The sequence below is a fragment of the Aptenodytes patagonicus genome, chromosome 2 (assembly GCF_965638725.1).
Source record: "Aptenodytes patagonicus chromosome 2, bAptPat1.pri.cur, whole genome shotgun sequence".
Classification (NCBI taxonomy): domain Eukaryota; kingdom Metazoa; phylum Chordata; class Aves; order Sphenisciformes; family Spheniscidae; genus Aptenodytes; species Aptenodytes patagonicus.
In genome coordinates, this window is record NC_134950.1 from 37,762,021 (window position 1) to 37,774,059 (window position 12,039).

The following is a 12,039-nucleotide window of genomic DNA, read 5'->3' on the forward strand; positions in this document are numbered from 1 at the left end:
AAGCAGTTTTGCTGTTGTTGGTGTGTCATCAGCAGTTCTGTTATCAGGAAGGTCAAGGACACCTCTGTATTATACATCTCAGCATTTTAGAACCTGTTGTTCTGTGCCCCAGCCTTGTTTGATATTTGAACACAGTGTAAGCAGCCTTATGTCAAACCACAATACGGCATCCCTTCTCTTGCACCGTAACCAGCATCCGAATAGGAAGTCCTGAATCAGTGAATTGTCTCCTTGTCCAGGCAGCTTTTGAAGATCTCCAAGGAGAGAGACTCCACAGTCTCCCTGGGCAACCTGTGCCACTGCTCAGTCACCCTCACACTGAAAAAGTGTTTCCTGATGTTCAGAGGGAACCTCCTCTGTTTCTGTTCACTGGAAAAGAGTTTTCTATATCACTGGAAAGAGGCTGGCTCTGTCCTCTTTGTACCCTCCCTTCAGTTATTTATCTACATTGATGAGATCTCCTGAGCCTGCTCTTCTCCAGGTTGAACAGTCCCAGCTCTCTCAGCCTTTCCGCACAGGAGAGATGCTCCGGTCCCTTCATCACCTTAGTTGCCCTTCGCTGGGCTCTCTCTGGCATGTCCGTGTCTCTCTTGTACTGGGGAGCCCAGAACTGGACCCAGTACTCCAGTGTGGCCTCACCAGTGCTGAATAAAGGGGAAATAGCAGAGAACAGCTGGTTTGGTTGTTTGTAGACCCGTCTCTTCCACGTTTTGTGGTATAAGGCAAATAAAACAGGCTCCACAGGAGCTTACTCATAGTGACAGATTCCTGGATTAGATCAGTTCCATCTCTCATATTTCTGGCATGTAATGAATCAAAACAGGTCCTTTCTGATTGCTTTCTGTTGTTTTGGTGTAATTCAGGTTTAGTTAAAACATGCAATTGACTTACTGAGGCACTTCACATAAAAAAAAAATAATCTCCTATTCTTCCTCTTGTACCACCAGTTTGGGTTTCTGTTATTCTTGTCTCTCTTTCAGTCCAATTAGCCAGTCGGATCTCTTAACTTGAAAGCAGTGACTAATTGGATCAGAACAATAATAACAAAGAAGGAATCCAGCTAACACAGTGAGAGGGTCCCTTGTTTGACAGCTACACAAAAATTGCGTCATTGCTGCGATTCCAGCTGCTCGCCAACAAGGAGACTGCAGATCTCTACCATCCAGAATGTCCTTCAATACCAAACCAAAAATATTCCTATCAAACTAAGATAATCCTTTTTGTTATATAGCCCAATATTAAGATTATAGAAACTGTGTGGTGAGGGGTTATCTTCTTTCCTTTGCGTTTCCTTCATCCTGTAGGTTACTACAGCAATCTAAATAAATATGAATAAAACCATGTGCAAACCAATTCTTTGTTTAGATGTTAACAAAATATAGTCAGGCACTAGTTTTTTTGGTTTTTTTTAAACTGCATTTCATTTAGATTGTAGCCTCATGGGAAGAGGGTCCACCTTTTTTTTTCAATATGTGTGCATTGACTGCCAGCACAATGAGGTTTCAGTCTGAGCCTGGGTATCTGAAATAACAAGTCACAGCTCTAAAAACTCCAGACAATAAATCTTGCCTTATACTTCCCCTTTTCTTACTTTACTGCTATTCCACTAGCCTTCCACAGAGTAGTAGTTGGAGAGGAGAACAGGATTTAGAAAAAAAAAAGTTAGGAACTAGAGTTCCTTTTATTGTTAGTGACATCTAATAAAGGTCTCCTCTTTATTAGCTTTACCAGCATTGTGTCATGGAGACACAGAACAGTCTTGCTGAGAAATGAACAAATGCAATTTGTCAGTTGGGATTCTGGGTTTTGTCCCAGCACACGTTTAACAAACTTGCAGTTGAATCTTACTAAGGAAAGGAGCAGCGTCATTGCTTGTAATTGAAAGAATAGTTCAGGAAACGCTGTTGTTTGGGGCTGGTTTCTGTTAGTGTGCTCGTGCATGACAGGTGTCCTTGGAAGCTCAGGTGCAGCAGCACTGCAAGTTGTCAGCATCTGCATCCGCTGAAACAATTGGGGCAGCTGTTTCTCAGACATCCTGTGTGTCTACAGCAGTGGATGTGTTGAAACTAAGCTGCTTTTCCCACAGGCCAGCTCATGACCAGGACTTAGTAGCTTCGGTGCAATTTCTGTAAGAGCCTGCTCTTTCTGACCGATGCAGGTAAACCTGCGACGTGCTGTGCAGTAATTCAGGGATCAATGCTCTGTTTTCCTTTGTGGAGAGTAGGCAGCTTCCCAGTGCCAGGTTAGGATTAGTAAAGTACTTTGGTTCAGTTTATTGCTGGAAAAATATGTACCTTCAAGAAAAAATTATCCCCTACTGGGACAAGTGTTCATAGAAATCTGTTATAATATGTGCTATATGGCAGATCACATCTGATGAAAATGGGGTTACATAGAAATGTGTCAGTAGAGATTTCATGTCCCCAGCATCTGAATTCCTTCATCCTTCATTAGTTTCCCATCATTGAAAGAAGAGTGAACAATGAGTGAACAGTGGAGGTAATAAAGATGAAAGCATGAACCTCTAACAACTGTCTGATAATGAGCTTTTGGAAACGGAGTTAATAGATGATTTTGTGTATCACATGTTCTTGAAAGGATGAAAAAAAAAATCTCTGCGTGCAAGGCATTTGCTGTAAACAGCAAAAAAAATCCGCCAAATAAACCTTACAGTGATTTGCTGAGGTACAAAAGGTGATGAAAGCTGGAGAGACACAGCTTGCAGTAGCTTGCTATTAATTAGAGCATGTTTGCTTTGCGTATCTGTAAACTTAAGGCTGCTTCTGGGGAAAACAAAAAAATGCCCCTGAGATTAAATTTTCACAGTGGTCTCAGTTCAGTTTCCAGTTTCATGCTTCTCATTTCTTGCATGCCTGATTTCATTCACCTTTATTTTTAAGCTGATTTCCTAACCTCTGTGTCATGGTAATGTTTAGCAGTGCAGCTGAAGCGAGTTAGCTACATAAGCGGAGCGAGCAGGGGAGCAGGCTCTCCTGCCTGTGGAGCAACACGACCCATCTGCTGCTGAGAAGGGTTTTACGTGATGGAGGGATAAGAGGTCAGAAGAATGCGTTTCACAGGGTGGGAGAGATTGGAGAGGGCAACCCGAGCTGTGCCTTTCCCTGCAGCCTAGGCTGGCCCCAGAGCTGTCCGTGTGCAGGGTGGCAGAGCCCTGCTGGCAGCCGGGACATGGGCACGAGGGTCTCCCAGGCAGGCTGGGGAGCCACTGCTTACCCCAAGTATTCAGGCATCTGGGACATCCGGCTCAGCAGGCTGCCGAGGAGCTTGTGAAACTCCAAAAATGCTGCCTCTCCTGTTGGTGTGAAAAACTTCTGTCAATGTGCTGCTGAAATCAGTATGTTACCGAGGAATGTTTTGATGATTTGGTATTTTCCATCAGAGAAAAGGTTCTGTTGAGAGATTACTGGAAAAGTCTGCCTGTTGCTATATGATGTGTTGCTGCGTATTGCTTTCTGGAATCCAGCGTGATATAATAAGACAAGTTTCAGCTGATAGCTGAGAAGGCGACAGAACCGATATCAGTCCTGGATATTTAATTTCCTGCTCAAGCTGCAACTTGTTTCTAAAACTGTGCCTTGTTTGTTTGCGGCGCAAGAAAGAAAACACTCAGAAAGGCTTTGGTTAACATCCAACTAGACCATAAAGTGTAACATAGCTCCAAGAGCTAAATTTGTGAACCTGATTTGTGTGATCAGTAGACGGTCAATAAATATTTAAAAGCGACTTTGTAACATTTGTTCAGCTGCAAAAGTGCCCAGCTGGAAAGACAAGCATATTCAGCAAAAGCAAATAGTGGTGTATAAATACATGAAAAATGAGCCAAGGGAAAGCCACTAAGCAGCAGTTGTACTGCTTAGTGTCACTAATGACAGGAGGTGAGGTGATGGATGACACGGCTGACAGTTGCTCTGTGTAGAGTGGCTCCTGAGCCGAGTCTCTGATCTGTTCGGGTATAAAAGACGGGAGCAGAAGAACATCCCTTGTGGTCTGTGGGGTAGCTGGGATGCAGTAAGTCTGATGCTAGCTGTTTATCTTTACAGCGGTCCTGCCCAGACATTACAGATGTGAAGGCAAGCAAACAGCAGCCCTTGTGAGGCTCTGCAACCCCGGCAGTCTGTGAGCATGTGTACAGGTTCTCGGGGATGCAGCCACAAACCCAATTCAGATTCCTGTTCAGCTCCTGCCTGGCTGAGGAGGTGCTAAAATTCCCTGGATATCTACTGATCTGCTTAGAGCAGAGATACTTGAGCTGGTTTTAAACAGCAGTGGCCTCTCTGTGGCACCATTGAGCAATACTGAGAGCAGGGCAAACAAGGCAGCACAGTTAATTCAATATTACGCTGCAATGCCTGGTGTGGAGAGGTTGTGCATACCAACATAATTCCCACGGCAAGATTTTTGCTTACGGCGCATGTGCAGATACTCATGCCCCAACAGAGCTCAGTGCTTAGCTCCATCTGGTTTTGTAGATTCTGCAGGGGTCAAACTGGTATTTGTTCTCAGAAATTCAGGTCTTCTGGACTGGACTGCACATGGACCACAGGCAGAGATAGGATGGTGCCTGCAGCTCTGCTTACCACTCAGGTGTGAGAAGGCAAAGGGCACAGTCTCCTCCCGGAGTTGGGGATTTTCATACATACATTCTAGTCTCTGGAAAAGGCCTTTAAATTTCGCTCCTGCAACCTCTCATCTTTATCGCATTCATCCATTCATGGATTACTTCAGCATTCTTTGGAAGTTGGGTTTTCATATCTAATCAGTGGACTACTGGATAAACGATGCAATGGAGGACACTTTTTGCTTCCATTTGTGAAAAAAACATCAGCTAGTTTAAAAGTATCAGGTAGTAAGAGGAAGGAGGGACAGCCTTGTGTCATGGAGCTAGGCAGATCCAACCTCTCGAGAGAGGATCCAGAAGCTGTGCCCCTCTGTGGATCAAGGCCGGAGCGACTGTAGCCATAAGCCACAGCATCTTGCAGTGTATGAAACACTGGTGAAAGGTGGCACTTGGAGTATTCAAAGTAACCTTTCAAAATAAGGTAATGACACACCAAAGGGTTCTGGTACCACCATAATAAAACCCACGGGATAAAAAATTATCCCAAACTGCATTCTCAAAGCACCACCTTTCTTCACTGTTCAGCTACCATGGACTCTAGCTATGAAGAGTCCCAAAACCATGCAGGTGACAGACCTGGCCCTGTCTTCTGAGCTAAACTAGATGTCTGCCATTGTGACCACTGTGGAGAAGGTAGAGGAGTGCATTGACTGAAGAAGGACTTTGGGACATGTTTGAAATATGTGAATTCTTTCAAAAACCCAGATTAAGCATATTTTGGACTCTTCAATCTCAGCGATTAGTTACCTATTCTCAAGGACTACTGAAGTGAAATAAGCTATTGTTTGTATTTTGGCCAGAGTTCTCCAAGTGACCAAGCATAGACTCTTGTGTGGTTTGAGAAGATCCTATGCTAGGGAGCCAGGTAGGTGCAGGTGTTTAAGCTGCTGTGACTCAAAGATGGGAAGGAAGCATTTGAAATATGTCCAAATCCACAAGGGATGTATGTGTGTTTCCTGTTGATACCCACTTTATTAGTATTGGCCACTATGTTTAACAGTTATTGTGGAGACGATAAGAACCGCCTGATAATGTGTTTTTGCTAGGAAGTCAGGAAATTGGTTGCTACAAAAATTGCTCACCTTATGCATGGTAGCCTCTACCCAGCTATTTAGTCAGAGAGAATCTGACTCTGAACCCCTGATGTCCCCAAGGGCACCATAACCACTGCACAAATGGATGGTGGACATAAGGGAAGAGAAAGGAGAAAAAATGAGGAATGTATAGAGATGCAGAAGAAAAAAAAAGAGTACGCAAGAGAGGAACCTAACTTTAAAACCTTCTGAAAGGAGATTTCCCTTGGAAGAAATGTCTTTAGTCCTTGTCCCTGCTCCAGGTTTTGCTTGTAGATGGCACTAAAGAGTTATTGATGAGGAGACATGGACAGGATTGGGATCACGTTCAGCTTCAGCAGGAAGGATGGAAAGAGATGCCATTCTGGAGCTTGCTGATAAGAACATCATCAAGGAGATGTAAGTTTGAACCCTTTCAGGTTGAGGAGGACCTGGAACCCCAGTGTTCTCACCTCGGGCAACTGTAGAGCTGATGAAGAAGAGGAAGCTTCCTCCTCCACTTTGGAAGAGATCTATTATAAATCCATGAAGTACAGTGTTTCTGGAGAAGGCTATCAGCACAAAGGGGCAGCTTTTTGCTCCGTGTGTAGGAGCTCACTGAGCTGTCTGCAGTGGGCACCGATATTCCTATACAGTGTCAGGGTGCAGAACGTGTCCCCCCAACTTCTAGGAGCTTGGTCACCTGAGTTAATGAGTTCAGCTGGCTGAGTCCAGGGTCAGCTCTGTCACTGATAAGAGCTGTTGTGAAGAAAGCTGGAAGCGAGGGCCTGCCCCTCCTTTCTCTTGGACTTGCTGTGTGATCACTGGACGGATCATTGTGATCATTGCATCTGGACCCAATTCTTATCCGGTCTTGCCATCACTCTCTGCTCCCATCTCACCTTCCCTGGCCAGGGTGCCAGCCAAAAAGTCACAGGAGGGAGGTCAGGCCATCGCTTCCATGTTCTGAATTTTTGGAGATCTTAGAAGTGGCAGCTGTCTTGATTCGTTACAGAACCTGCCTTTCTGACTTTGGCACCTGGAAGGACCGAAAACTTTCAGGTTTAGGTATTGCAAATTACAACCCGTAAAGTACGTGGTTTGAAACTGGCCGTCTATCTTCAGAAAAACTTGTGTATTGCAATACTGAATATTGCAGTGCCTTACATTTGGGTACTTTGAGACACAAAGTAGCATTTACAAGCCTAGAGTCCAGCTATGACAGAAAGTAAGACTTACATTTAAGAGTAAACCCCAGAAAAAGAAAGCTATTTAAGCATCACAGGAAACGATCGATTGCAGTTCCTGAAACCATAATAAAATGGGGGTTTTCCTAAGTAACAGGAGAAGTTTCAGGTGAAAACGTTGATATCAGCTGCTTTTCAGTTTTCAGTGGCTTGGTATTGCCTTATGCAGTGAAGAGGGAGCGGGGGTGCAGAATTCAGGAACCGTGATTTCTTTAGACAGAAAGGTATTTAGGAAATAAGAGCTAGGGTCCCTAGCCTCAGCCAACCCTATCACTTGGAAATAGATTGCTATGAATAAGGTCATTCAGGTAACTTTTCCATTGGCTTAATGCATTCATGTTGCTGGCAGTATTTTAAACCCAGATGAAATTCCAAATGAGATGCAGAAAATTGAACCAGCAATAAACCACACTGCAGACTCTTGCTTTTCCACTTATTAAATTAATTTAGCAAGCTGAAACAAGACAGAGAGCATGGCAAGTGTGGTAAAAATAGGTGTAGATATAATATGGGTCATTTAAAAGTTCATGCTTGTTATAATTTGGCTGCATAATGACAACAGAAAATAACTTTCATTTCAAGGCATGTCTGCATATATATCTAAGTGGAACAGTTATTTTCTTTTTGGTACCTGAGCTAGCAAGTTCAGTAATAGCGTGGATAAAAGGTAATACTTTATGCCTATACCTTCAGGTACCTTCTGGCATAACGCCTTCAGGTAATACGAGATGTGATTAGATTAGACTAGTTAATATTAGATGTGGTTTATTTAATTGCAACTACAAGATTTCACTAGAGCTTGAAAATATTTTCATATTGGCCATAGGAACCCCTTAAGTTTATTTTTTCAGGAGCCTTCATGTGTTCAGAATTTACAAGCAAAGTAGTAGAAGTGGGGGCTGTCAGATAAAGCTAGTAAGAGCCAGTTTCAAAACAAACAACAGCTTGTGTAACAGGCTGTGGACTGTCAAAAAATCCTTGCTGTTGTATATTGTAGATGCAAAAAATCTTATCTCAGTGGGAGAAGTACGGGAAAAAAACTGGGCTTTGTTACCTAAAAAACCACATCAGACTTAGAAAATATTTTGGTCTGAGACTCATTAGAGGCTGAGAGATTATTTTTCTGGGGGAAGTTACTTGCCCTGTTCTTGCTCTTCCCTAGTCACCTTCTTAATGGCTACTGTTAGAGACAGGATACTGGTGAAGAGACAACCGTGGTCTCAACAGCCGTTTTCTTGTGTTTCTAAAGGTTTTCACAGAAAATGTACACATACAAAAATAAGTTTTCAATTAGTCTTTAGCCAGCCAGGGTAAAAAAGCAATGCTACAAAACTCATCTGAGCAATCCCATTAACTGAAAGGGCCAAAGGTAGTATAGTACCTCTTTATAAACTAGTCTGTGGTTTTCAAGAAAATATGCCCATTAAAAGTAAATGCTTTTCAGACCAGTTATTTGTCAGAAAAATGTATGATCATCAACTACTTCCTCATTGATAAGGAGCTTCTAGATAATAGAGATTGACACCTTACATCCTCTGATATTAGCTCTATATACGCTGGGTCCAGTTATGCCAGTCTGTTTTTAATTTGCTAACAAACTAGTATCCATTTTCTCTTTCTTTAACTCTTTCATTTTAACTGTCTCTGTTTCTCTATAATCAGAATTTGTATATACAGTTATGTAGGGGCTTTTACTATTCTTTCAGTGAGGTTGCCTTTGTGCCTGCTAACACTTTTCCTCCTTTGGTTTATACTCCAAGCCCTGACCCTACTCAGGAATGTTAAAAGTTCAGTGTCACCTTGGGCTTTCCTTCAGCGCAGGGAGTAGCTGGGTGTCTCCTCCAGGGTTTGTGCCCAAAGCTGGGCATTTTCAAGTGATCTGAGAGTTGTTTTGGGCAGGGTTGAAGTGATATGGTTGGTAAGGCAGGAGCTAGTTAATTTGGTGACTGTGTGACTTAGTCAACCTGAGTCAAAACCTGTGATGGTGACAGCTAGCGGTCACTTGTAACCAGAGTTGATTTCTTTCTACTGATAGCAAAAAGCACCATTTGATCAGTGATTGGGTTTTTTTCCCCATCATCTTCTGATGAAGAGTCTGTGATCTTACAGATATGGACTCTGCTATTACTAAGGCCTTTGTCACTTCTGGATTGAGCTGCAATGGTACAACTGATATGGTAAAGTAGAGCCACAGTGGGATTATATGTTTATAAAATCTTAATTCCAGCCACAAGTTGCATACTGGCACTCAGTGGTTCGTCCTGGCTGCCCCTTGGCAGCTCAGGATACCAGGTATTCGTTCTGTCTTAGGAGTTTATCTTGCTTTGGGACCCCCAGCACCCACGGCAGTGCCATCTGGGGAGATCAAAACTGCTTCCGAATGACCTGCTCTCTCCAGGCAGGGCCAGACGTGCCATGCAGAGGTGTTAGCTGGAGGAGAGGGTGCATCTGCAGAGACCTGTAGCTGTCTCAGTGCAGTGCTTCGTTTGGGCCTTGTTACACAAGCCACTGAGCTCAGATGAGTGCCATGAGCTGCTGCCTTGGTTGAGGTCCCTTTGCTCATTCATCCCATGGTGAGGATGTGCCCAGGCTGGCATGGTGCTTGCCAGTGAAGAGTTGATGCAGTTGAGATCTGTTCAACCACCTGTTTGGACCAGCAGTGATAGGTAGTGAAGAGCCTGCTTTTTGGTGTGTGCATGTCCTTCAGCTTTGAAATTCCCTTTAGTTCCTTCTGAGCATACTGCCAAACGCTTCTGGGGAGAACCTAGAAAGTTGGGGGGCAAGATTTTGGGGAACGGTCCAGGGAAGCGGAGTAGTAGTTCTTTTACAGACATTTAGTAAGAGCACAGCACTCCTCCAGATCTAGAGATTCCTGTAGATTTCACATATACATATAAATAATACAAGCATTGTTTTCTGAGCAGTTAGCATTGTTTTCTGAGCAGTTGTTGGTACGTGGGAAGAGATGCCTATTAGTTCACATAATGCTTACATCTCGTCACTAGGCCCTTCACTAGTAGTCGACAACAAATTGCTGCAGTTAGGATAGACATAAAATAGTGGTGTCTTAACTCTTAAAGGAAAAAAACAGGGGAAAAATACAACTATTACCTAGGAAAATAAGATACAGGTTTTAAACTTTGGTATTATTTTTGTATTGTGTTTTTAGCTGATGGCAGGGATGCCTTGGGTGTTCTTCTATATTGTTTAAATCATGTACATAACCTAGAGTTAATGCAGTCTTTCTCTGATAATCAACTCTCCGTTCCAGAGTTGATGAGTAGGATGTTTTCTCCCTCTGAACAGCAGGATATCTGTGCTTGCTCTACTAGCATGTTCTTTTTCCTTTCTTCAGTCCCACTCTTGCCATGGCCCACAGGAATCTGACTGGGAGCTGTAATGTTAACTGTGGATGTAAGATTCATGAGTACGAGCCTGTCTGTGGATCAGATGGAATAACATATTTTAATCCTTGCCTAGCTGGCTGCATCAATGGTGGAAACCATAGCACAGGGGTAAGTGCTTCACCCACCCGCCCACATACAACCCGCGAGTAGTCCCTCGGGACTGATGCAGATTGAAAAATGCTCTGTTTCTAGCACAAGCATCCCTCTCTAAGCTTCAGAGAAGTTGCTCTGCAGCTGACTCGTGCATGAGTCTTTCCATGTTTTGAAAGGCTGGTAATGCTACTATTCCATGGTCCCACCCCGCTTCCTTTCAGTTATGTACAAATTTGAGGCACAAGTTCATTTGTACCAAGTGAATCCTCCAGCCGAGTGAGTCCAAAGTGCCACGGGGTGGGGAGGGCTGGTGTTTCCAGTAAAGACTCTGAAGTCTCCGATGGCAGTGTCCTGCGTGTCTGCTGTTCCTGCAGGGCTCAGAGAGGGGACCTTGAGTCAGTGTCATCTAATTCAGCTTTCTGCTAACATAGGCAGCCATGTCATACTGTCTTTTCCACAAGCTCATCAGTCTTACTCTTGAGAGCAGGTGTGGGGTTTTTTTTGGCTCCCTCTTCAAATGGAAGGAAGAACTTAACTCCTCAGGTAGTTGGAAGTGTTTTAAACTCCTGTTTAAATTTAGTTACGGCCTGTTTAAAGCCCTTGGTGTTTGTGTCAGCCTTGTCATTTTGCATAAGTAGCTGTTGCACCTGCACCACTGTATTGATAGGTCTGTTGTTTGCATGGCTAGATAAAGACTGCCTGTGTATTCTGCTCTTGTAAAATAGTTTAACCATTCTCGTAGTCCTTCTCTAAACATCCTCCAGGCTAAGTGTTCCTTGTTGAACTCAAGTAACCAGAACTTGAAGGATGTTAATAATCGACTTTCTTTTTTGGAAATACGTTGCTTGTTAACAGCCCAGTCTTCCAGTTATGCTGGACTGGGGAAGGGCATCCTGCTGGTAAATTCATACCATAGAAATTTGGCAGTTTCCAGGACTGAGCACAAGAAAACAGTTGAAAGGTAGGATCTCACCTTAATATCAACAGAGCATTATAGCTGTGCTCGTTTCATACATAAGACAAACACTTAAATTCTTCTGTTACGGAACTGTATTTTAAAAAAGGATAATGAAGAAAGACAGAAAGTAATGTAAACATTGATTTTCTCAGGACTTAATTGTACTTTCCAGGAAGCTTATTTATAATGTATCAGTCTCCTGATTTGCAGTCCTGAGCCAGCCTGTGAAGCAGGAGGATGTTAGGTCCAGCGCTGCTCTTTCTGAGATTTGACTGGATAAGGGTCTGAAAATGAAGGTTCGTACATAGATTCCACTTAGAACAGATTAATTTCCTTTATAGGTTTGTTTTTTAGAGTATCTTGCTGTTTTTTAATAGAAAATTGCTTTGGCCTAGTTGGAAAAGCCTGTGATGTGAGCCTGTGGTTAACTTTCAGTGTCTATATAAGTCTTATTTGTGCTTTGCTGGATTGAGACATAGTTTTAATCTTTGCTACATTTCACCTGATATCAAAGCGACACTAATAATTCATTTAGTAGGGAGGTACTTTGGGAGTACGTACTCTTCACTACAGATTTTGAAACATACTATTTCCTATTACGATTTAAGACAAGATCCTTGATGGCCTGAAGTTTTAACTCGGT

General features: G+C 43.1%; 1 protein-coding gene across 1 annotated transcript in view; it reads left to right on the plus strand.

Moving 5' to 3' along the window:
* The window catches only part of SLCO5A1 (solute carrier organic anion transporter family member 5A1), an 85,070-nt gene that overhangs the window by 58,085 nt on the left and 14,946 nt on the right, over positions 1-12,039 (plus strand). The window contains exon 6 of the mRNA XM_076329580.1: positions 10,294-10,453. Coding sequence (XP_076185695.1) covers positions 10,294-10,453 — 160 coding nt within the window. The remainder of the gene's footprint in view (positions 1-10,293; positions 10,454-12,039) is intronic.